Here is a 27,394-nt window from a genome sequence, read left to right on the forward strand (position 1 = left end):
TTTCAAAAACAAAGCAAATAAAAAACACAAAAACAAATGAAGAAACATCTTCACCAACTTGACAAGACATGCGCAGCGTATACTAAACTTAGCCGACAGTTAGCCAACTTTATATTTTTTTTATATCCCAACATCAACATCAAAGGCGCTCTGGTCCTAGCTGTGTGCATCACTTTTAAGTAACCCATTGTTCCATTGTGTTTTGATCTATAAAACATATAATATATACAAGTACAATTTTAAATGTCATTCAATTGTCCCTCCGAGCTCCCTTACAGTCAAGATGGTGGCGAATAATACCAATCAGTGAATTAAGATGCATGCTTTGAATATTAAACAACAGACAAAACACAACATGACTAAAGGAGGACAGTCGATAGGGTAGCGGAGCGTCCACACTACAGCTTCAAAAAAAGCTTGGAGCTGGGCGTGTCTGAAGCTTGGGGATTTTATTCGAGAAACGCGACCAACAACCAATCACATGAATCTCCCGCCCCCGACATACAAAGCAAAAAACCCCGGGGATTTTATGTGAGCAATATATATATATATATATATAAACTCCCCAAACAGGCAAAAACCTACCAGTTTCCCCCACTGTCTCTGCCACCTCCCTCCATGCCTGGTTCCTCCGGTTTGTATCCCGGTAGGTGAAGAGGGTCTGGTCATACAAAACCGGGTGATTTGCTACGGCGATAATTAGTTTCTCCTCCAACTTTTTTTGAAATATAGAAATGAACGGCGGGATATCTCTCCCAGCTTAGACGCGGTTTGATTGGCTAAGGCTTGAGCTGTCAGATTTTCAGAAACGGGATTTGATTGGCTGACGCCGGAGACGGACCGCTATGCTACCCACAATTCAGTTCGGCGAAAAGCGAGGCAACGTGACGTCACCCCATTCAAAGTGAATGGGCAGACACGTTGGAAACCGTTTTTGAAGCTGTCGAAGCTGTAGTGTGGACGGGCCGTAATCGATAAGTACAGCGCAAGAACATAGACCTATAGCTGAAGATCCAACTTCAGAAGTCTGAAAAGGTGCAGATATAAAAGCTTTTCTTTATCCAGACAGGTAAATATATAACCAGCCTTCTCCTCATCCCCTACAGTCCAGATATCTCAGTATTTCTTAAAACACCTGAACCCTGTGACCTCTGCCATGCAGCTGCCCCTCAGAGCCTCCACACAGTCGCTCTCTGACAGTAGAGATAAGAGCTCCATTCAGAGCGGTGCGGGGGGGCACACTGCCAGCATTCCTGCAGCTCTCAGGAGGCAGACACCTGCGAGGGGCCGGCATGTCAAGAATGTACCAGAGGACATGGGATGGAGAGACCTGCAGGAGGACGGGGGGGCAGACTTAAGTCTATAATTGATACGCTAATAAAGCCAATGAGAGGAGCATGTGTCAAACTCAAATACACAGTGGGCCAAAATGTAAAAATGGGTACTGGTCGAGGGCCGGACTGGTTCAATATTTATTTCAAAACTTATTGAAATGAACTTATTGCACATATTAAACCTGGAACTAACAATGCTTAAATTATTGCCTATAAAAACAACATTAAATAATCAGTTGTATTCATTTCTTATGGCTCTATCTGCAGCTTATCCAGAGTCATTTCTTATGATTACATTTTTCCACAGGCCAACAACAGCTTCAAAAAAGAAAAAACCAAACATGCCCTGTTGTTGCAAGAAAGAAAGTGCAGAAGGAAACATCCATGTAAACTCAGTGTGCTGCTCTGTGATGATAGTTCAAGCCAGATACTTGGCATCTCATCCTGGGTGCAAGTTCATCAATGTTTGGGCTCAGGCTCTGAGCGGAGGAAACCCTCAGGATTGAGTGAAGGTGTGCGTGCAATATACCGGCGGGCCAGATCTAAAAGTAATTACAAATTATCCTTCGGGCCGAAATTAAATCCACCAAGGGCCTGATTTGGCCCCCGGGCCTTGGGTTTGACACATGTGATGGAGGCATTCGCAGCAATATCATGTTCTGTTAAAGGTTCATATTTGTATTTTGTGCCCCTACTGTGACAGGTCTCTATGCTTTGATGTTCAAAAAGGTATTTTCTCATACCGCCTGTGCTGCAGCACCTCTTTTCACCCTCTGTCTGAAAAGTATTTGGACTTTTATTTTTGCCATTTATCCTCAATTATCTTTCAGGAAAATGTGTCTAACCTAAAGGTTTGTTCCTACCCGTTTCTTCCTCTCACTGCTTGTGATGTCAAGGGTTCCAACAGCTGTTCAAGTTTTAAGAACATTGTTATTTGTTAGAGTTCTCCTCTTATGCATTTCTCTCATCTGTAATGTTTGTAACCATGTTGTAAAGACTAAATAATATTAATGATGAGGAGAAGACGTTAATAATGATATGCAACATTTTTCTAAGCATGGTGGGGTTATGAAAGCAGATCACATGTCCACACTGAGAAACAATCCTGTGTGCATTCGGATGCTTTGAACTCCCACACACATGGAGCCGCTTTATGATTTGCTCATCTGAAGCCTTTGAAGTCAGGAAGTGCAGCTTCATTACTTGTATTCAATTAGGCATCATTAGAATTCAAAAGGCTCCTGTGATACCCGGCTCTGATGATGAGGAAGAGAGCATCCCCTGATCCTCTCTGTGGAGTCAGTACGCAGATCAAACAACCTGTGTGTAATCGCAGGAAACTGAATCAACTTTTTTTACAACCTCCCAGTGTTCAGAGTTCCTCCAGCCCCACAGACTCCGAGGGCCACAGATCGTAAAGGGCCCCCTGCTCTGGGATCAGACTGTCAAAAGTCATTAAGGACGTCACCATTTTCTAAAGTCTGCCACCCATCAAACTGACAGATCTCAGTCTCAGATCCAGAATAGCTTTTTTAACCCCCCGGGGGAAATGTGGTTTTGTACTCCCCTTCTGAATAATATAAAATAAAAGATAAATTAATAAAAAATAGAATAAAACAGTTAATAAAGTTCAAGTACGCAATAAAAAGATAACATAATAATATTTATATAAACATGAAGTATAACGCCCAATTTAAGATACATTGAAATGAAGAAAAAATATTAAATTAAATATTAAATTAAAAACAACATTGTTTTCGTGACAGACGCTTCATTTTAGACAAAAATAGAAGATAAATGAATAGAAAAATATCTGTATGAAAATAAGAATTTCAAGCAGAAATGTGTAATAAAAAGATTTTAACAATAGTTTTGTATAACAGGAAGTTAAACTAAAGTAAAAGATATATATCAAATATAATTATTCACATAATACGTTGTTGTTGTTGTTGTTGTTGTTGTTGTTGTTGTTGGTGCTAACTTCAAGTTATTTAAATACTAGTGGGCTATTTTATATCTTTTATAAATAAAATGTTATATATTTAAAAGGCTCAGACAAGACACACGGATACAGATCAAGACTGCAAACAAAACTCGCCCCCCACAGCGTCACGAGGTGGTGTGTTCAGGGACCCTATTGCAGAGATAATAAAGGGTATTAATCATATTGAGAATAAATAGAAGCTGCAATCACCCCCCCACCTGTTTATGTAATACCTTAATAATGGTCATTTAAAGTCGACAGGAGGGCCATTTTGGGTCTTTCAAATGACTGGCATGCATCACTAAGTGCGTCCAATAGATGTAAAAACACAAGGGCGTCTAATCTCTGTGATGATGAAATGGTAGCTAATGACATGAATAACACGTCACAGGCAGCGATACACTGAGAAAAAGAAGGTAAAAACAAGAAGAGCTGGGTATTTAAATAAATGAGTCCAGTTGCTTTTAGTAATACAAGAGATATTTTCGAAATAGGTCAGTAGAGAAACATATGATGCTATGCTATTACAGACACTTTTGAAGATGGTATTTACTGTAGTCACGCTGCTTGTAGAAAATGACGCAGTAGCACATTTACGTTATTACTTTAAAACCTATTTCTAGCAGATTTTGCCAGCAAATTAGACATGCGTGCTTCTTTAAAAAACAAAATGTCAGACATGGTTGACTTCTCCGTTCTGAGCAGGCGGTCTTCACCTTGTACCCAGATAGATGTAATCCAGACATGTCTGGTCTCAGCAGGGCTCACAGGCTCCACATGATGCAGTGACACTGAATAATGTGACTACTTTAACACAGAGAGGAAGCACTGAGGATACACCTGAAGATCTGAGCAAGCAGGACCAAGAATGTACGAACACACACGATGTAATGATGAAAATGTCAGACACGCACCTGTTGAAGGAAAGTCAGATGTCACAGGTCAGGGACAGCAGCTTTTGTCTCCATCTAGTGTTATAAAGCGGTACTGCAGTATGAAGACACCCATCAGTGTGAACAGTTTTACAGAATATGGGTCATCCAGGAATCTTTCTTTAAACGTTAGCCTACTCTTCTCTATTCTCTGCAGTCGGCACTCTCTAAGTCTTAAAATAAAAAGAAGTCTTGTAGCATGTGATAATGATATACTTTTCGATTTGTGAATCCCTTTTACAACATGTTGACCTTAACTTCTGTCATCACGTTTCCTTGTTCCCTCTGGATTGTTACTCAGGGTCGGTCTCCCTTATTTTTCGAGTACATTTGATCAAATATTATCTTTCTTTTTTCTATATTTGAGTGCACTTGTTTCCTAATTTGTTATATTTATCCTGTTTCCTCCTCCCAAGTTTTAAAAATAGTTGTAATTAGTTTTACTTGGAGGGTACACGTTTTGTCACTATCCTTCAGCTCAGCATGGAAACAGTATTGGGACTGTAACGGAGGTGATCTCTGGGGCCATAGATCTCGGCCTCCGTTACGGATAATATAGGTTCATATTTGGCGAAGTATATTGATCTGTTCTACACTAAAACATGACACAGGAAGAATGTGAATATACATGTAATTTATGCATCTATTTCTATTTGTCACGATCTGTCTATGTTTTAGTTTGTCTGTTTCTGTTTCTTGTTTTATTTTTAAAAGTGTTCCCCCTCCCGTCTTGTCTGTTACTGGTGATTGTGGCCACCTGGTGCCCTATGTTGTCTCCTCCCCCCTCACCTGTGTCTTGTTGGTTTGATTAGTCTGTGTGTATTTAGGTTATGTTTGCTTGTGTAGCTGGCACTACTGTTTTCTGGATTAGCTGTCAGATCAATTTTTCACGTGGCTGGGCCGCCACTGCCCCTTTAAGACACCCCCCCCTCCACTTCTTTAGTGAGCTGGCCCTTCCATATAAGGAAAACGCCCCAGCTGTACGTAGTTCAGCATCTCCCGCTACACTTTAAATGCCCACTGACACCTCACCCAAATCAGCTGTGACTATTACGAGTGTGTTCTTGTTCCGGTCATCGTTGTCTGGCTGATAGGCGTGTATTCCCCCTATACGAGGTATCTGTGAAGCTGCTGTTAGGACTTGTAACATTCAGTGTACCACTAAAATGTTAACATGTGGCCTGTAAACGCCAGGCTTCTTGACAGCCCCAGCAGAGACTGTAGAGAATCACCGTTGCGGAGGTGTCCAGTGAGGTGATATTTGAGTGGATGCGTTTGCATCAGAGGACACTTAAGGACAAGTCTTTATACAATTTCTAATCTCCTTTCTCCATTTATTTTAGGATTAGTTTGCTGTTTTGGCTTTCCTTTTCGTGATCTTAGGTTTTAGCTGTATTTTACCATGCCTACAGGCTATTTGTTACCTAAGTGTAGAGTATTCGCATTTGGTCTCTTTGGTCCTTCTGCAGACACCGTACCGGATGTAGGGATCTACATGCGGCACACGAGTAGTGTTGTGATAACTACCAGGTGTATGTATGTTGCTCCGTTGCTATCAAGGTTATTAAACCAAGTTCTATAACAAACATGACTCGTTTATGAGAACATCAAACATGGTGTCAGAATTCAAGTCTCCGGAGTTTTTTTACGGCGGATTTTTCACGTCTGGGTGACGTTTGAGAGGACAACTAAGCCTGCTCCAACACGACGCATGCAGCTAAGCTAACATGGCGGAAGGATTCCGGAGACCCGACCCACTCGTCTTTGACGGTAACATCGCAGAGAACTGGCGAGTATTCGAACAGGAATATGACATTTTCATCGCGGCGGCACACTATGACAAGCCAGCACGGACACGAGCATACATTCTCCTCAATATAGCGGGATCAGAGGCCATCGAGCGCGAGAGGTCTTTCGTCTATGCGGCTGAAGTGAGGGGTCCTGGCGAGGATGCGCCCATCATCACTCATGCCGAGTCTAAAGAAGACCCGGAGTGTCTAAAAAGGAAATTTAGGGAGATGTGTAACCCTCAAACAAATGTCACTATGGAAAGACACAAGTTCAATACAAGGAATCAAAAAATCGGTGAGTCAATTGAATCGTATGTCAGTGCTTTAAGGATCAAGGCAAAGAGCTGCAAATTTGGGAATCTCTATGAAGAACTAACCAGAGATAGACTGGTCTGTGGTATCAGTAATGACAACTTAAGGAAAGTGCTCCTGAGAGACTGTGATTTAACACTAATCAAGGCTGTTAACATATGTCAGACCCATGAGATGACTGAAGAGCACAATAAAACGCTAGCTATGCCACAGCACTCTGCCACAAATGTGGATTCAGTTCAGACTTACCAGAGAAGAGCACGAAAATACGACAACAAAAGGAAACCTCAGGCAAATGGAGCTAGCTCTATTTCCAACTGCTACAACTGTGGAGGTAGTCATGCAGCAAAGAGGGACAACTGTCCAGCAAATGGTCAACAGTGTCATACCTGCAAAAAGTGGAATCATTTCAAGAAGTGTTGCAATTCCATACAACAAGCATACAACAAGCAAGGGCCCAGGAGGATAGTTAATCAACTAGAACCTGATCAAGCTGATACAACTACAGATGAAACATTCTATGTTGAGGGCGTAACACTGCAAGTAAGTGTTGACGCAACTGATGCACAGATCGATAAAAATGATGAGGCTTTTGTCACAGTGCAAATCAATGACAATGTAGTAGAGATGAAAGTAGACACTGGTGCGAAGTGCAATGTTATGTCAAAAATGTCATTCAATGTGATAAAAGGAGATGAAAAAATACAGACGTGTTTTAAATCCACTAATCTTGTTGCATATGGTGGTAGCAAAATCAAAACTGCGGGTGTAGTCAGACTGCAGTGCCACCTAGTGGGAAAAGTCCACACACTGCCATTCTACATTGTGGAAGAGGATGTCCTGCCACTGCTTGGGCTACGAGCGTGCAGACGGATGGGACTAGTTTCATTCAGTGAAGCAGTTCATCAATTAAGCCCCACTGACGATGATTTTTCAGTTGAGATCCAAACAGAATACAGCGATCTCTTCTCTGATGAGCTTGGAAAGCTACCTGTGACGTACTCCATGACTCTCGACCCAGATGTAAAACCAGTCGTTCGTCCTGCACATCGCATACCTGTGGCTATGAAAGACAGAGTCAAAGCTGAACTCGACAAGATGCAGGAACTGGGCGTCATCATTCCTGTCTCAGAGCCCACTGATTGGGTGTCCTCTATGGTAGCCACTAGCAAAAAGGACAAACAAGAAATCAGGATATGCATCAATCCAAGAGATTTGAACACGGCTCTGAAAAGACCACACCATCCTATGCGTACTGTGGAAGAAGTCGCCACACACATGTCAAAAGCAACTATGTTTTCTGTATTAGATGCAAAGAGATCTTTTTGGCAGATTCCACTCGACCATAAGTCTTCCATGTTAACCACTTTCAGCTCCCCTTTTGGTCGTTACAGATTTCTAAGAATGCCATTTGGAATCAATTCTGCCAGTGAGGTGTTCCAGCGCTCCATGGAACAGATTTTCGACGGATACCCCTGTGAAATAATCGTTGATGATATCATTATTGCAGGTAAAGATGTTGCAGAGCACGATGCCAACCTGAGAAAAGTGCTCAACAGGGTCAGGGAGGTAAACTTAAGGCTTAACCCCCTCAAGTGCAAGTTCAGGCTAAGCCAAGTCGGCTATGTCGGCCATGTTTTCACCAGTGAAGGACTCAAAGCAGATCCTTCCAAAACAAGTGCTATTAAGGAGATGCCAGTGCCAGCAGACGTCCCAGCCTTACAAAGATTTCTGGGGATGGTCAACTATCTTGGAAAGTTCATACCAAACTTCAGCCAGCTATCAGCTCCACTACGGCAGCTCACACATAAAGACACAGAATGGACATGGCACGAACAGCAGCAGAAAGCTTTTGAAGATTTAAAGAAACGCATGTCTTGCCCACCGGTGTTGCTGTACTACGACGTTGACAAGCCAGTGACACTTACCTGTGACGCTTCACAGTACGGACTCGGTGCAGCGTGTTTGCAGGAAGGAAAACCTGTAGCGTATGCTTCGCGTACACTAACTGAAACAGAAACCAGATATGCTCAAATCGAAAAAGAGTTGTTGGCAATGGTCTTTGCATGTTCAAAATTCAATGACTATATCTATGGTAAACCAGTCACTATTGAAACAGACCACTAGCCCCTCGTCACCATACTAAAAAAGCCCATACACACAGCACCTGCAAGACTACAAAGAATGATGCTACGACTACAAAAGTACGACATCACTCTTGTGTACAAATGTGGAAAGCAAATGTTCCTGGCTGACACTTTGTCGCGAGCTCCCCGCAGCTCCACAGTTCAGCAAGCTGAAGAAGAGGACAACTTCGACGTGATGACTGTTAACTACATATCTTCTTCTCGCTTAGAAGAGTTGGAGAGGCACACCGCTGAAGACATGACTCTGCAAACACTCAGCACCACTATCAGACACGGGTGGCCCGCTAAACAGCATAATCTTCCACATGCCATTAGACCGTATTTTCCTTTCAGAGACGAACTGATTGTTGAAAATGGAGTCATAATGAAGGGTCACAAAGCAGTTATTCCTCTGTCACTACAGAAAGAATACATCAGCATCATGCACAGAGGACATCCTGGCGAAGAAGCTACAAAGCGGAGAGCACGTGGCATTGTTTTCTGGCCAACTATGACAGACAACATTCACACAGAAATACAGTCATGCTCTGTGTGCAACAGCACAAAACCACACCAGCAGAAAGAACCACTCCATCTGCATCCAGTTCCAGACCTGCCGTGGTCAACTGTAGCAACTGACATCTTTGAGTGGCACAATCAGCAATACTTAGTGCTAGTGGACTCATATTCAGGCTGGTATGAGATCGACATGCTTCGTGATATCACTGCAGCAACAGTCATTGCAAAGCTGAAAAGACATTTCTCAGTTCATGGAGCACCTCACACCCTCATGTCAGACAATGGGAGGCAGTTTACTAGCCAGCGCTTTAAAGACTTTGCTTCACAGTGGGACTTCACTCATATTACCAGCAGCCCTGAGTATCCCCAGTCCAACGGGCTAGCTGAACGAGCTGTGCGCAGTGCTAAGCAGCTCATGGAGAAATCTCAGAGATGGAACTGATGTTTTTCTCAACCTATTAAACATCAGGAATGTACCACGTGACGCAAAATTAGGATCTCCTGCACAGAGACTGATGTCGAGACAAACACGTACAACACTCCCAGTCTCGGTGAAGCTGCTTGAGCCACACATGCGTCATCCACAAGAGGTAAAAGCCCAGCTTCTAAACAAGAGGCTGTATCAAAAACAGTGCTATGATAAGTCAAGCCGACCACTACAACCTTTGATGGAAGGACAGGTTGTTAGGATGCAGACCCCACAAGGTTACAACAGGACTGGAATGATTCAAGAGATTTGCAAGGAACCCCGGTCATACGTCGTCCACTCAGACGGGAAGCTGTACAGAAGGAATCGTAGGCACATTCTGCCTGTAGCTGAGCCCGTCCCGTCACACACCTCCACAAGTGACACTGATCATCAGGACACAGGACTTGAGTTCACAGATTGTAACACACAGGAATCACTGAACAGTGAACACATGAGGGCTGATGTTCCCACAGCTAAACTGCTGCCAGACACTCCTGAGAGTGTCTACAGGACACGCTCAGGTCGTGCTATCAAGCCTAATCCCAAATACAGAGACTGAAACTTTGTCATGTATGCATAAGCATACCACTCTGAGAACAATGACTCTAAACTGTTAGTTCACACAGTTATGCCATATTGAGGCCTAAAGTTTTGTTGCATAGTGCAAATGTATTCTATTCTAGTAATCTACTTGTTACGGTAGTAATTACTGAGTTAAATGCTGCACTCCTTCTTTGAGATAGCCTCTGTGTTCATCAGTTACTAAATGCACACATAGTTTGATGTGTAAATTTGCAGCATCCTGTATGTTCTGTCATATGTGCTCAGTATAACAGTTTTGTTCACTACTGTAGGAAGAGCTAAAGAAAGGGGATGTAGAGTATTCGCATTTGGTCTCTTTGGTCCTTCTGCAGACACCGTACCGGATGTAGGGATCTACATGCGGCACACGAGTAGTGTTGTGATAACTACCAGGTGTATGTATGTTGCTCCGTTGCTATCAAGGTTATTAAACCAAGTTCTATAACAAACATGACTCGTTTATGAGAACATCAAACACTAAGTATTGATTTGCCTGCCTTCTATGTTTTGCTTATAGACTAGTTTCTTGTATTGTGTACAAACTAGGGCTGTCAAGTTAACGCGTTAACGCAAACATTTTTTAACGCCACTAATTATTTTAACGCGATTAACGCATATGTATTTTTTTTTCCTCGGCCGCCCCGTAGTTTCAGAGCGCATCGAGTTTAAAATACCATCTGCTGACAGCCCCGCTCCTGCCGCCCGCTTGTGGCAGACCACACTTCCACGCTCACCGGCAGGCACCGACTGGCCATCGGGAGGACCGGGAGGGTGTGTGTAATGTGGCCCGAGCGAGCGAGAGAGAGAGAGAGACCTTAAGTGCATTGTTGTTGTTGTTAGCATCGGGTGCTAGCTAGCTGCGCTAACGGATATACGGAGCTGTTTAAATGAAAACAGAGGAGCGACATTTCGCCACAACTGCACCGAGCACTTGACTTTATGCAGGAAGCCAGACAGCGGGACATTGTAGGAGAAGTGAGCACACTCATGATTGCAGCAACATGATTTCAGCGTCCAGGCAGCTCCCGTTCGAGCATAGGCCTATATGCCTTGAGTTGCACATAGCTCCAACACACACACACACACACACACACACACACACACACACACACACACACACACACACACACACACACACACACACACACACACACACACACACACACACACACACACACACACACACACACACACACACACAGAGAGAGAGAGTATTGTGAGAGGTTCCAGGTTGAATTGAGGCGAACATTTGTAATGTTCAGAGGTTGTTGTTTAATATTCATGAGAATATTTGTCATTGTTCAAATGATAATAAACATTAGCATAAAGCATATTTGTCCACTCATATGTTGATAGGAGTATTAAAAACTTGAAAAATATTCCTCCTAAGGTACATTTAGAACAGATAAAAAATGTGCGATTAATTTGCGATTAATCGCGATTAACTAGGGACAATCATGCGATTAATCGCGATTACATATTTTAATCGACTGACAGCCCTAATACAAACTAGTGATTAAGTCTTTAAAGCTACAGCACCCTCCTTGTAACGACCCACCCTGTCCCACAAGGTATAATACTGTCTCTGTGGTTATCCTTCTTCAGTGACGATCCTGGCCATACTGTGGAGTGGAGCATGTGGTTTGCTGGCACTTTTTGCATGCAGATAGGTACATGGGTGATTTGCAGTGAGTGTTAATTGAATGCAGCTACACGTGGTGATATTGTGATTTTGGGGAAACCCTCAGCAGTTGACCAGAAGAATCACTTTTTGACTTTAACCAGCACTATGTGTGATATTATAATCCTTCTAGTTATTCTCTCCTTGTCAGAGCCAGCCTTCAATCGTGGGACTTGGGTGTGTCGACTGGGGAAGCTGAACAAGTTTTAATCTGCATTTTATAATACTGAACTTTTACCTGATTATTTATATACACTTTTGTAAAATGTTGAACTTGAGGCCGTGTCCCTGTCCATCCTCTTACTCTTATCTGCGTGACTTGTCCTAAGGGCTCATATTGGGGAACCCAGGTCGTATTTGGACGTTCTGCCTCCTTGCTTGGTCGGGCCGCTCAATTGGTGTCAGAAGTGGGATTTACCAAGTGAGGTGAAAATGACGAGAGGAAAGAAGAGCGACCAAAGAGAGGAGCCAGATGACGGTGTGGCTAGGCCTGGAACTGACCAGGGGGCCACGGCTGTTAAACCAGGGGGCAAGTTTTAGGAACTGACTGAGATGATGAAGTCATTCATGCAGTCTCAGACAGCCAGAGACGAGCAGGAGGAGTGCCGTTTGAGGAGCATGGAGCAGCAGTTCACACGGATACAGGAACAGGTATCCCTGATAAAATAGGAACGGAGACTCCGGAGGCAAGACGGCAGATTGGCTGAAGAGCTCGACTGCATCAACGTCTGGTATGGGGACCAGACCCAAAGGGAAACAAAAGTGATGCAGCTGATTAAAGAGTACCGCATGGAGCTTCGGGAGCAGGACCGTCAGAAGCAACAGAAGGAGGCGAAGCATATCATGGAGCGTCAGCAGCTGGAGAGACAGAGACAGGCAGAGCTCACGGCCCAGAAGACCAGAAAGGAGGAAGAAAAATCGAAGCGGGAGAAGCTGGTAAAAATCCTGGAGGAGAATAACTGGAGCGAGCGGCCGCTGAGAAGCTGGAGAAGCTGGAGAAGGTCAACAGCAGCCTACAGCGTCACCTGCAGCGCAGCACGGAGGAGAAGGAGGAGCGCCAGAGGGAGCTCACCGGGATGAAGGGGCAGATAGCCACTCTGATGCAGGTGCTGCAGTTCCGGGCGGACCCTGCTCAGCTGGAGAGGAAGCTCTACTCATCTGAACGGTGGCTCAAACAGACTCAGAGTGACAAGATCAAACTGCAGCTCAGAGTGGAGGAGCTGCAACACAAGTATGAAGCAAAAGGGAATCAGATCCCGAAGAGGAAGAAAGAGAAGCTTCTTTTCGACATCACGCCCCCCCCTCTGAGGAAACCATGCTGCACAAGGGGAAGCAGAAACACCGGGCGGAGTGGAGACCCATGGAGGAAGCCAAGATTCTTAAAACACTATTTCCTGGGGAGAGGAGTAAGGAAATGTAACGGAGGTGATCTCTGGGGCCATAGATCTCGTCCTCCGTTACGGATAATATAGCGTCATATTTGGCGAAGTATATTGATCTGTTCTACACTAAAACATGGCACAGGAAGAATGTGAATATACATGTCATTTATGCATCTATTTGTCACGATCTGTCTCTGTTTTAGTTTGTCCATCTCTTGTTTTATTTTGAAAAGTGTTCCCCGTCTTGTCTGTTACTGGTGATTGTGGCCACCTGGTGCCCTGTGTTGTCGCCTCCCCCCTCGTGTGTGTGTGCGCGTGTGTGTGAGAGATCCTTGTGGCTGCTGACTGTGTTCAGGTGGACAGCAATATTGAGGCTGTGGATCATGTGTGAATGATGAATAAATGCCCACACCGGGTCGTATTTGGACGTTCTGCCTTCTTGCTTGGTCGGGCCGCTCAATTGTCAGCTTCACAGGGACAAACAAAAGAAGGGAATTTAGTGTTAATAAACCATTGATTTGATTAATTCAACCTGAAGAACACTGATAGTTATTTTGGCCCAGATATTGACTGCTTCAATTTTGTTGTTGGATATAAACAGAGGAATTATTACAGCGAATAGAAAACTGTATTAGTAGTTATTGGTATCTATTGTTTAGGGATTGACTCAAAGTGTACAAATACCTTTAAGACTTAATTTCTGATGAAGTTCTAGGAACCAAGTTGTCTTAGCAGGAAAAGATGACTTGCAGTGTTGGTTGTCCTTTGGGTCTGTCAATAAGACGTACAAGTTGGAAAAACGTGTAACAAAATGTAAAATTAGTCAAATGAATAATGCTGCTGTTCTGTGTCGCCATCTAGTGGTTATTTGGTCAATCCAAGAGACGAAAACAATATGACTTGTTTTAAGAGTTTTATTGGGAAGTTCAAATGATTTGTAACAGCTTTCAAAAGTGTGAATAAAATATATGAAGAGCTTTGCAGTAGAGATGCAAATATATGTTGATTCATTTATAAAGGAAATATATAAAAGGATAAATGTAAATAAAGGACATCATGATAGTAGCATATCTGTAAGCCAGGTTTTCTCGCCTGCACAGACACATAAATCAGTCATCTTTAGAAAACAGTGGAGCTGATTAAAAGCACTGATTCCATTTGAAAATAATTATAATAATCCCTGCATGCAAACAAACAATCAAAAAAGACACCAGTGATTCTACATTTGAACCGATGATCAGATAATTAATCATTTAGGATCTGTCGTATTAAGATGGACAAAACATTCCCAGTCTTAATCATGGATGTCATATGACGCTATTAAATAAAAGAGAATAAGACAATATAAAAAATGTACACTAAATTAAAATAATGAATCACATATTATTGGGAATTTTTATATTATCAGAATCTTTGGTATCTTATTTTTACAGTTTTAACTTTTCCATCTAATTTTTCTAATTTTCTCACCAACACTTTCTGACTCAAAGGTGAGAGGGCATTGAATATATGATATTAAAACTGTCCTGACAAGAGACATGATATTTAAGAGTAACAATAAAAAGGAAAATAAAAAATATATGTGAGAAATAAAAATGGATGAATTGTTTATCTTTAAAAAAGTTGGTCATCCATTTTACTTGATTGATTTTATAATGTTTATATTGTCAGTTTCCCACGTATGAACTGTTTATTTGTTCCTCTATCTAAATCAAATAAAAATAATAAATACACATTTTCATCCTCAAGTCTGTATCTAGTGTAAAATGCCGACAGACTGAGATAATGACTGGGGGAGTGGTGCATTCAGGGACTGCCCGGAAACATGACATCCAGAAGATAAATCATGACTAGTTACCTGCAGTGTGGGGGTTTTGACATTGTATGTTTAGACAAGCAGCAGCGACACAACGCTCCCAGTTAAACATTCATGATATTTGGTCTTTAAAGCAGCTTAGGATTTATACAATAAGTATATAATAAAAAGTGTATATTGCACAGGATGAGCAGAAGCGGACGCTGCTGTTAGTAATAATCAGAATCTCCTGACCTGCACAGTTTAAACGTAATGTTAACAACACAGACATATAGCTTTGTGTGCGTTATGTTTGGCATTAAATCAGTCTGCAGTGAAACTCTCAGACAGCCTGAGTGGGACCCACCCTCATCTGAGACTGAAGACCCCTCAGAGGATCACACAGCTGGAAGGGGACGCCTCTTCACTGCTGGACACAGAATAACATGATGAAAATCCTATTTACTCAAACCATTTCAATGTCAGACAGTCACCATTTTGAAATGTAATAGTTCAATATCTGTCTTAAGTCTCATTTAGCAGGAACCATGGACCAAAAGACAACTGAAAACCCCCCACCTGTGCTCTGGAGCGTCAGTCGGCTTCAGCCTCTTGGGGGCGCTGCCCTCCGGCTCAGACGGGGGCCTCTGACTCTGCTCACTGGTCTCAGAGCCCACCTGAGGAGAGGGACAGAGGTAAACCTCAATATGATGGAAACTGCTTGAGAACTAAAGTCTCAGAAAACTTGGTTTTAAATCTAAATATTTCTCTGGAAAATTAAAATATTTATGACTGAATAAGAAGACACAAAAAGTTGAAAATAACTGTTTAGTTATTGATTAAGAGTCAAACACAAAAAACGAATCTATATCAAGACTATAAAATCCCAAATAGGCAAATAAGGGTGTTTTCTGTTGTAATACATGTTTGGACCACAAGAGGCTGAAACGCACCACTACCCAATGTTCTAAATGTGGCATTCATGTTTTACATTCTCCATGTACTCTGATAACAGAAACATATATTCTGTTTTTTAACATGTGGTAGTACTGTGATGTTTTTATTATACCTATGTACTCTTATATACCTACAGGGGCCATTTTTGGACAAGGTATCTGTGTCATTCTGTGTGTAGGTGACAACATTTAAGGTTGAGTTAGAAACATGGATGTTGTCAGAGCAAGTGCTGGAACTAAGGGTGTAGGTACTGGGAAGGGGCCATTGGACCACCCACTGGCTGGATTTGGTGTGATCCCATTACAAAAAGGTCTTAATCTGTACTAACTGTATTTACCTGTAAAACAAACATCTTTGCCTGTGTTTCAATGTGTGACCCCCACCATGTTTCTCTTCCTGCCGGGAGTGCTGCTGCTGCTGCTGCTCGGCGTGTTGTGGCTGTCAGCGGCCGATCGGAGGGGTCTCCGGCACAACTCATCCCTCTGATGGACCACTGTCTCCTTAGACTGCAGCTTCCTGTACAGAGAATACACTCAATTGATCAGTTTCGACAAAACTACAAATGAAACATACATTTCAAGGGAAAAACATATTTATACGTGTGCGGTAAGGCACAAATTACCTCAAATATACAGTAACATATCACATTTCTCTCCTGACAGGCCTTGTTGCAACTACTCTTTTTTGCCATCTATCTTCTTATCTGTTTTACACCTGCATTCTTCCTAATGGCCAGAAGGGGTCAGCTCAACTGCTTGTAAAAATAAGTCATAATGTATAGAAGTCTATGAGAAAATTACCCAACTTCTCACTTAATCTATTTCCTCAGTAAACATTTTCCTCATGATTGGATGTTCTTATTTGCTAGATTCTTCAATACAACATGACGTTCATTTAGTAAACAATGGACAATTTAGGGTAAAATAGGCCATAAAGCAGGGTAGAGTTAGGGGCGTGGCTACCCTGTGATTGACAAACCGCTACAGTAGCAACCTTTCAGACGGTATCAATCTGTATCCATTGAAATGGGTACATATTAATGGTCACAAGCTTGTTTTTGGGTGCTTTGGTTTGTCATCTTTGAACTGAATCCGTTCACACTTTTTTTAGTTCATAAAATACTTTTTGGCTGGACTGAGAGACACAAGGAGTTGGTGTTTTTTTTGGCAACTTTGCTTATTTGCAAGCCAAAGTAAGCATGCCAACAAATATCCCCCCAGAAATGCGCATCCTAAAAACAGAGGAACAAATATAGACGTCCTATTGCTGTTATGATTATATAAATGTAATCCATGATGCTGTTAGCTACTAGCCACCCTGTGACACAAATACCAATAATATACTTGGTTTGAGATTGTGTTAAAGGTTTCCTCGCTTGATCTGTGATTCCCTATAGCCCATAACAAAATAAAGAAAGTTCTTCAACACAATTTGCAGAATCAATTCACATTCATCTGAACATGTTCCACATCTGACCAGAGGACACATTTGTTACTTCTCAAGAAACAATAACTTTAGCATCAGAATACCTAATGAACGATACTGGCTTCAACATGAACCTTTTTAAAACTCTACCATGATCTCGATGCATTTCCACTTAGTTAATAATGATAATATGTAAATGATTTCCAGCCATATATCCTAAATGTATCTCGTAATGTCAGCTTGAGAAGGGGGAGGGGGTCAGAGTTGTGCAGATCAACTGTCTTTAGCCTCCATGCATCCCTCGTGGACAGCCCCCAGCCTCACCTACTGTCACAGAGCATCGATCTGCACGCTAATTAAGTCCCTTGGCTATGACCTTTTTTTAGTGTGTCAATAACATTTTATTAACAAAAGGAAAAACTCTGCATTAACTACAATCCGTGTAAAACTTTCTTTGGCTAACCGCAGTTTTGTGAAGAAGAGAAAACAATGTCTACCAATGTGATATGACTCCAGCACAGACGATAATAAATGTTTTATAATCATTGAGAGCAACATTCGATAGATTCAGAGATGTCAGTCCAGGCAGTGTGTAGTTAAATCAATAATTTAGCGATGTGTAGACCCCCCCCCCCCCCCTCAACCCTGCTCCCCTCCCCAGTGGTGTGAGTGCTGCTGACCCCCGGTCCTCTCGGCCTGTCCTCTACTCAGTCCTAATTACGCTCCCTGGAGTTTAGAGCCGTCAGCCTGCAGCCCCGGCCCCCCTCGTCTGCTGGGTGGTCCGAGCTCTTTGACAGCCCCCTCTGACAAAGTGATAAACTAATTAGCCTGGCCGGGCATTCTGGGGTCGGGGCCTTCAGCATAGCTGCCCCCCCCCCACAACGCAGGGGGCCCAGACCCTCCTTAGGGGAACCTGGGGCCAGGCGGGCTGGGGAGGGGAGGAGGTGAGACACTGAAGTCTGGTTGATCAATGATGAGAGGCTGCCTGAGAGACAGCCCGAGGTGCAGCTCCAGCCTGCGTCAACGTTTTACTGAGAGACAACCACTGTCCACACACTGCATACGGAGACCCCCACCATTATTTATGGAACTTCTGAGCTGCATGCTCTTCATCAGGGAACAGCATATCTACAACCACGAACACACACCCTGCACTTTCAAAATACTCCTAAGGGCAACAAAGTGGATTAATCCGCACCTGAAAATAGTCCCTAACAGATGCACCTTTCCTACTGTTTGACTTACTTTTGCTAAAAACTACAATGCCTAAATCAGGGGTGTCCAGACCCGGCGTCATGGGCGGGCCCCATGGGGCTGTTTTAATCAGGGCTGAATACAACATTTTAATTGTTTTATTATTATGTTCAGTGGCGGCGCCAGGGTATACTGGGGTAGGCTACAGCCATACCAAGAAATGGCTTAGCCCCACCATGAAAAATGATTTTAAAGTAAGCTAAATAAAGTCCGCCAACTCGCGGAGTAAATTGCACAGACAGCAGTTAGTAAGATTGATTTCAGCAGTCACTTGTCTGGAAATACCGAAGACTAGAAACGGTTTGAAAACTTTTGTCACGTAGTGATCATCTTCTCAATAGAACATCTTTGATAATGTCTTCTGGCCAATCAGAATCAAGATAACGACGTGGTGTTGTTGCAGGAAGTCCCGACGGAGAATACTTTTGCTGGAGTACATCTCTATACATCGATACAACATTACGTGTTGATAGAAATCAACACGTAATTAAATAAGACCACACGGTTTGATGATTGATGTGTGGGCTGTCTTTCATTTTGACACTCAGAACAATGGGGGCAATCCACCCTTATCCACAATGTAAAGTAATTCACAGCCTCTTCCCTCTTCTCTCTGTGAGGAGCAGCAGGTTCAGCTTTCAGAACAAAGTAACAAAAAACTGAAATGGCCTTCATTCGTCTGCCCCCCCCGTTGACAATTCAGTTTTCCCTGGAAATGTAAATTTCGGGGTGGGCTCGCCCTGGTACATCAAATGAGACGTATGTCTGCCGCCGGGTCTGGGGGTGTCCAGACTTTTTTCAAAGAGGGCCGCATACAGACAAATATACAAAGGTCTTGGCCACTAGAGGTGAGGTATATTGCCTCATAAGTTAAGTTATAAGTTATCAAAATCAATCAAAGTAGGTAAATGATGCTTGATAATTGAATATGCTTTAAGAAAACAAAGTGCCTACATCACAGCTCTCCATATAGGTTTCATTCTTTTAGTTACTAAAAGTATTGGCAGCTCATTCCTTAAAACAGAAGCCTCAGATTGCTTATAATAAGGGGAAATATAAAGGGTTACGGGTAAATGGGCTGCAGTTGGCCCCCGGGCTGTCATTTGGACTACCCCCTGGCCGTCATTTGGACCACCCCCTGGCCGTCATTTGGACCAGCCCCTGGCCATAACAAAATACAGGTTTTTGTGCATGTAGGGCTAACATCGTAAAGTTCCCTCCAGAAGGAGTTTCTCTCCCACACACTCCCATTGTTTAGGGGGGATTTAGGCATTTCAATTATTTGTCTATACTTTGGGGAAATCACTGATACAAAAGTATATTATCTTTGTTGCACTGAATTGAGGTTTGAAACTGAATTTGTTTGTTTTATTTAGATTTTTTTATAACATTACATCACATTTCATTTAGCTGACGCTTTTATCCAAAGCGACTTACAATTACCAATTACAGGGACATTCTCCCTGGAGTAACTAAGGACTAAGTGCCTTACTCAATGGCATACTAGTGGTGGTGTTCCTGGCAATTTATTCATGTGCAATGTCTTTTTTACATGCTGCTGCTGTAACAACAAAAGTGCCCAATTCATTCAAGTATATCTAATCTAATCTAATGATGACATTTTACAGACTCAGAGTCACAATGAGGGTGACTTTTAGACTTTAGGAGTGAGCTTTAGGGTTGGAGTTATAGTTCAATTATAGTTGTGATGGTTAGGATTTAGGTAATTCATTCAAGAGGGTACTTACAAATATTGAAATGTGTGTGTGTGTGTGTGTGTGTGTGTGTGTGTGTGTGTGTGTGTGTGTGTGTGTGTGTGTGTGTGTGTGTGTGTAGTAGGAACATACCTGATGGCTGAGCTCAGGCTTTGGTACCAGTCATTGAGATCCTCCTGGTTGCAGGACATCAGCAGAAGACTGGCTTTAGGGAAGGTCAACTGGAAGAAGAGGAGGAACAGGAGGGTAGTTAGGATGTTTGTTGGCAGGTGTGAATGATGAGGAGTTATGGTTTCATGGTGGGTGTTCGGATACAGTGTAATGTCAGCTTTTGGTTGTTGTATTTTAGTAGAAACACCATCTCCAAGTCATCCAAGGCCTCTCGACAGGAGTGCTTAAAACTGCAGTAACATAGTGAAAACAGAAGAGGGCAGGACAAATCAAGCAAAAACCTTCTCCCTGCCAACCAAGTGCTGCTTTTCACGAGCTTTAATCACCTTTACACACTGACATCTGTAGGTAAAGAAAAAAGGGACAAAGTCTAGTACAGTAACAGAATCTGCCACATTTATAATGTCTACTCCATTGTGTCCTGCAGGCAGCTGGACAGAGACATATTCTCAGGTTTACAGAGAGACAGGGTCTTCTTCCTTTGAGTCAACAGTAATTACCAACTTGCCTGAGATTGTACAAGTCAAACAAACCAAAAGGAGTTGTCTGAAGCCCAGACAAAAGGGGCTTTTAGCCACGCGTAATTACACCGGGAAAGCTATTAAATACAGGGGATCAAAATCAGGCCTTCACCATATGAAATGACATTTCACATTTACCTGCAGCTGCCGCCTGTAGACTGGAAGCTAGCTTGTTGAGAAGTGACATATCGATCATATGCGTTTGTATTTGGACAGAACTCGGTATCGACCATCAAACATAATGATGATTTCTATACAGGGAGGGGAGCCTCTCATTATACATTAAATAGATTAAGATTTCAAATGTAATATCATCAAAAGTATTATCTAATTACAGAGTTCAGTGAAAGGGGCCGAAATGAGTGCCGCATGACATTAGGCACTCGCCACTTGGGGGGACTGCGGTTTGATTTATGCACAAATAGATTCCACTTCTATTGCTATGCAGTAATTAGGGATTTGTCAGGAAATGTGACCCTGTTAGGTAGAAATTACTTTGTATAATAAGAACGGCGGAGCCTCATCGGCGCACATAATTTAGCTTGATTATTTATACATCAAAGAGAATCTGTCAGGGATGTGGGAAAAATATTCAAGCGGCAAGGGGATATTAGCGGGAGGAAGACGGCAGACGAGGAGAGAGGCGAGGAAGAGGAAGAAGGTCGACAGATGGAGGGAGAGGAGAACGTAAAGAGGGAAACGTGGGGCGAGACAAATAAAAAGGTAGCTCTCTACAAACAATGTGTGACCAAGAGAAATACAAAAAAAACCACTGGAAATTTTAATAAAAGCTATTTCTTTCCACCCAAACTTTGCATATAGATTGCCATGGCATTTACAGCTATCAAATTTAATTTGGCTTTAATTCTTCATGGCCCTGGATGAGGAGGGCCCTGGAGTGCTGACAGCCCTTTTCTTTGAGCTCAGGTAGGGGCCCGGGATCAATAATGTGTCCTTATGAGAAATTACGTGTAATGCTATTGAGTATGCATTTGGGCCTCGGTGGGATAAGGGGCTAATGAAATGCCATTTCAGCCATTAGATAACGTGTAGCGGAGAGCGGCGACAGGCTTGAGGAAGATGTATTTACTGGAGGGCCGGAAGAGATGGATCTGCAGCCTAATCTGATCCAGCAACTGAGAGATTCTGTTACAGCAGGCAGGCAGCCATCCACACACACACACACACACACACACACACACACACACACACACACACACACACACACACACACAACACACACACACACACACACACACACACACACACACACACACACACACACACACACACACACACACACACACACACACACACACCACACACACACACACCACACACACACACACCACACACACACACACACACACACAACACACACACACACACACACACACACACACACACACACACACACACACACACACACACACACACAAATAATACAGCTCTGACTAATCTCCCCCATCTGCAGCCTTTTCATTAGTCCCTTAAAGGATGCTTTTAATTCACACTGCCTTCAACAAATGAAGTCACACAAGCTGGATGGACACGCTTATGGGGATAACTGGAATTCACCCTCTCATGTGTGTTTTATGCAACACATTATCAAATCAATTCTGTACTTAAACACATTTTAAATCAAGGCCTTTTTCGCTGCTTCGTTTAATGAAATAAACTCTAAATATCTTACATTCGGCTTTATTCTTGGATTTAATACCTGTGTTATTTCTTATTAGCTTGTTTTTGTTTTGAATCGTTTTGAATCAAATGTTATAATGCGTTTCTTTTGCTTATCTTAATGTTTTTGAATTGCCTCGTGGTGGAGATGTGCTATATAAATATAATTAGCCTTACCTTACTGTATGGTTGTCGGTCCCAACGATTGATTGATCTGGCAGGTAAACCGGCTAAAGTGGCGCTAACTAGCTCTGAGCTGTAGCACTGAACGCTGTCAATCATCAGGAACTGGCCTTTAATGTCTGATCAGATGTTAAAACTGTATTTTATTAAGAGCTTAAACTGTGTGTTGATTAAGTGATTAGTCAATCAAGAATGAAAAAATCAAATAACTTGTCAATCCAAAATGTAATAAACCTAAACCTAGGCAAAATGTGAATGAAGACATTAAACTGTTGGTTTGAAAATAAATATTTGTCATGTTATGTTTTATACACAGAACGGTTCATGATGGTGGTACGATTAAAACTGATTAATCAATAAATAATCGTTCACACCTGAAATTAATTACCCTGAAATGTTACTACTGCCTGTTTCCAGACAGTATTTACAATAGAATAATGTTGGGGTCTTGTGTTAAATACATTTAGATTTTCTTTTGGACATATTTCTCTAATTATTGTACATTTAACTTAAACTGACATTACCCGATGATCTCCCTATTAAGTGAAATACAGAAGGTGAATTGTGATGCCATCTATTCTTAAGGGATTGAGATAACAAACCAGTGCCAAAAAACTATTTATGGATGTAACAATAGTTTGTTGACATTATCTAATTATTATTATTTTAAAACCACTTAGATTCACAACTTATCACATCTGTATTTCATTAAATATTTGGATGATTGCCAGAAAATTAATGGGGTTTAATTTGTTAATTAATACAGTTGTCAAGCTAATTTGTCAAATATCTAGTCTTATCTCAAACGTGAGGATTTGCAGCTTTTCTCAGTTTTAAACTGAATAAATGTAGGTTAGACAAAACACAAAATGGTGTAGATGTCAGCTGAGGTTGGATGGATATTTTCCATTTTTGACATTTGATAGACTTAATGATGTTCAAGTTATTGAAGTTAATAATAAGGACATAATCATTTAGTGCAGTCATATTTGAAATGACTGACAGACAGCTTAAACAACCATACAATGTTAGAAATATGAAACATTTGCTGGTCACAGGTTCTTTAGTGTGCTACAATTCATTATTTGGTATCCCTAATGTCCATGTCTTCTTGCTTAATACATGAACAAAATCAGCTATTGGATGATTTATTAGGTCATTTCAGACCTACTGTATACTACTTGTGTTATGTGAATCAAGCTTTAATGTCAAAAAGCATCAACATGCTGCCATTATTTTGGGCAGACAGCAGTGTGAACAGACAGTCGAGTAATGAAACCTCTGCATAGCCACTGTGCATCACAGGAAAACACATTAGCAGCACAACATAAAGAGCTCTTTGAGGGAGAGTGTATCTGCCGAAATGAATATTGATACCACGCAGCATTGGCACTAAACACTCGACTGCATAAACACTTTCGTTACTCATTCAATGACGCGTGACTCCTTCCTTTGAATGTTTCATGACAGCAACTACATCATTTAGACACAATTTGTCAGCCGGCAGCTGTACTGAGACCTGGTACGCTGATCAGACTGAGAGGAGAGGCGCCTTAAAAGTTCAGCTTCTGGGATACTTTAACAACAACCGTTTGAGGTGATTAGGAAGAAGAGGAGGTGAGGGAACACAAGTCTTCTCTGACATGCACAACTAAATGACATTTGTATTCAAGAAGGCTGGAAAACACTCCTCTGTTTGGCAGATTGTAGAACAGCTACTGTCATGGCGATAACTAAGACAAATCAGAGCATCACAAGTGGAAATTAAATAATGCTTCTGTTAAGGACTCACTCATGTGTATATTCATATCAATGAACAGATGTCTTCCCACCTGCTGCCCAACACTCACTCTGAGAATATTCAACTTTTCAACACTTTTATGTTTACATGTTTTTTTATGTTATCCAAAATCCTGCGCCAACTATTGTTAATGGTCTTAGTGCGGGAAACATTCGAAGAGTAGGATCTGCACAAAGAACTTTGTGATATATATTGTACAAAAGGCTCAGTGATAGCCAATGACTTTGTAACTGTGGCATGGTAATCTGAATCTAAATAAAACATGCATTTTGAGTAAAATGGGAAATACCTGATGAACTAACAGCACCAACATATCCTTGTAGATTTAACTACTGATTTTCTTTTTTATTGGATAGTCTTTATTGTTCGGAGACTTAACCATTTTTTGGCTTGTGTAACCATTAGCCAATAACCCCCCCCCCCTTATCACCTGACTCTACTTCTAGAGCACCATTGTGTTCTTTTTAACCAAATCTCTCTCAGAGGGGCGTGGGGAGGGGCTCCTTATTTTCATCTAAAGTAAAAGACAGAGAATCAGCACTTTGGAAACAGAGGGGATTATGGGATGCTACAATGATCCGTTTGGTATTTCGAGCCAAACACTTCAGAGACATGTTTTGTATATATCTGAGACCTATAATATATTGATGAAAAACAGTATAATAGGGGACCTTTAAGTTAGAAATTCCTTCCTGTTTTGTACAGTTTTAGGAATATATGTCTGGAAACATGAATACTCACGCTGAGCAGGCCTCCCTGGCTTCTGGTGTGGCCGAACACCTTCTCCACGATGCACTCCTGCAGGGGGAAGGCGTGCCTGCCGGCGAACTTGTCCCTGTTGGCGAGTTGCATCGGGCCGCAGCGCGTGGCCTGCAGCAGCATGTCGGAGAACAGGAAGAACATCTTGGGCTTGGCGACCGCACCTTTCCGAGGAACCACCTTCAGCCAGCCCTCACGGATGAACCACCTCCCTGTGAGAGAGGAGGAAACGGAAAGAGTCTGAGACACTGTGGTTTATGTCCATTGGACTAAGAGTTTCCAAACCACCTTCTAGGGTTAGGATTCACTGTGTCAAACCAATCACGGAAGCTGTTGTTGCCTTGCTAACTTCCTTCTTACTACACTTCCTTAGTAGATAGTGCAAGCAAGAAACATTAAAAAAGCAAGGGAAAATTGTTGAATATGTTGGCTTGTTTTACATTTAGTCAATCCCTTCATTTTTCTTTTACCTTAGCACAATTGTTTTTGTTTTGCCAATCATAACGTTGTGTAGAAAATTAATCCATTGCCACAGTCGTATATCTACCAAGCATCCAACAACTTCTATGTCCATCCATCCATATATTCATCGTCAATATCAACAATGCTATCCATCCAACTTATCCATAGCCTATACCGTACAAAAACACTAATTCAAGATTGTCCCTTTTAACAACGTTTGTATGTTAGTTTGAGACCATTGGTTGTTTTGTCATTTGACATTACTAAGTGTTTCATAGCATTACGAGAACAGACATGCATTGGAACTGAACTACACCGAACAAAATATAAATGCAACACTTTTGTTTTTGCTCCCATTTTTCATGAGATGAACTCAAAGATCTAAAACATTTTCTATATACACAAAATAACCATTTCTCTCAAATATTGTTCACAAATCTGAAAATCTGTGATAGTGAGCACTTCTCCTTTGCCGAGATAATCCATCCCACCTCACAGGTGTGGCATATCAAGATGCTGATTAGACAGCATGATTATTGCACAGGTGTGCCTTAGGCTGGCCACAATAAAAGGCCACTCTGAAACGTGCAGTTTTGCTTTATTGGGGGGGTCTGGGGGGGTCCGAAAACCAGTCAGTATCTGGTGTGACCACCATTTGCCTCACGCAGTGCAACACATCTCCTTCGCATAGAGTTGATCAGGTTGTTGATTGTGGCCTGTGGAATGTTGGTCCACTCCTCTTCAATGGCTGTGCGAAGTTGCTGGATATTGGCAGGAACTGGAACACGCTGTCGTATACGCCGATCCAGAGCATCCCAAACATGCTCAATGGGTGACATGTCCGGTGAGTATGCTGGCCATGCAAGAACTGGGATGTTTTCAGCCTCCAGGAATTGTGTACAGATCCTTGCAACATGGGGCCGTGCATTATCATGCTGCAACATGAGGTGATGGTCGTGGATGAATGGCACAACAATGGGCCTCAGGATCTCGTCACGGTATCTCTGTGCATTCACAATGCCATCAATAAAATGCACCTGTGTTCGTCGTCCATAACATACGCCTGCCCATACCATAACCCCCCCACCACCATGGGCCACTCGATTCACAACATTGACATCAGAAAACCGCTCACCCACACGACGCCACACACGCTGTCTGCCATCTGCCCTGAACAGTGAAACCCGGGATTCATCCGTGAAGAGAACACCTCTCCAACGTCCCAGACGCCATCGAAGGTGAGCATTTGCCCACTCAAGTCGGTTACGACGACGAACCGGAGTCAGGTCGAGACCCCGATGAGGACGACGAGCATGCAGATGAGCTTCCCTGAGACGGTTTCTGACAGTTATGCAAACCGATTGTTGCAGCAGCTGTCCGAGTGGCTGGTCTCAGGCGATCTTGGAGGTGAACATGCTGGATGTGGAGGTCCTGGGCTGGTGTGGTTACACGTGGTCTGCGGTTGTGAGGCCGGTTGGATGTACTGCCAAATTCTCTGAAACGCCTTTGGAGACGGCTTATGGTAGAGAAATTAACATTCAATTCACGGGCAACAGCTCT

At 42.4% G+C, this 27,394-nt stretch overlaps 1 protein-coding gene across 2 annotated transcripts in view; it reads right to left on the reverse strand.

Moving 5' to 3' along the window:
* Positions 1-14,021: 14,021 nt before the first annotated feature.
* The window catches only part of arhgef39 (Rho guanine nucleotide exchange factor (GEF) 39), a 45,857-nt gene continuing 32,484 nt past the window's right edge, over positions 14,022-27,394 (reverse strand). Inside the window, exons 8-12 of one of the 2 annotated variants that reach the window (XM_034074873.2) lie at positions 25,355-25,584; positions 20,390-20,478; positions 16,247-16,379; positions 15,486-15,583; positions 14,022-15,333 (exon numbers count right to left, since the gene is read on the reverse strand). In XM_034074873.2, coding sequence (XP_033930764.1) covers positions 15,297-15,333; positions 15,486-15,583; positions 16,247-16,379; positions 20,390-20,478; positions 25,355-25,584 — 587 coding nt within the window. In that variant the 3' untranslated portion in view covers positions 14,022-15,296. Of the gene's footprint in view, positions 15,337-15,485; positions 15,584-16,246; positions 16,380-20,389; positions 20,479-25,354; positions 25,585-27,394 lie in introns of both variants that reach the window. The other variant, XM_034074872.2, reaches the window with a different exon arrangement.

Source organism: Pseudochaenichthys georgianus, chromosome 23 (genome assembly GCF_902827115.2).
Source record: "Pseudochaenichthys georgianus chromosome 23, fPseGeo1.2, whole genome shotgun sequence".
NCBI classification, from domain to species: Eukaryota; Metazoa; Chordata; class Actinopteri; order Perciformes; family Channichthyidae; genus Pseudochaenichthys; species Pseudochaenichthys georgianus.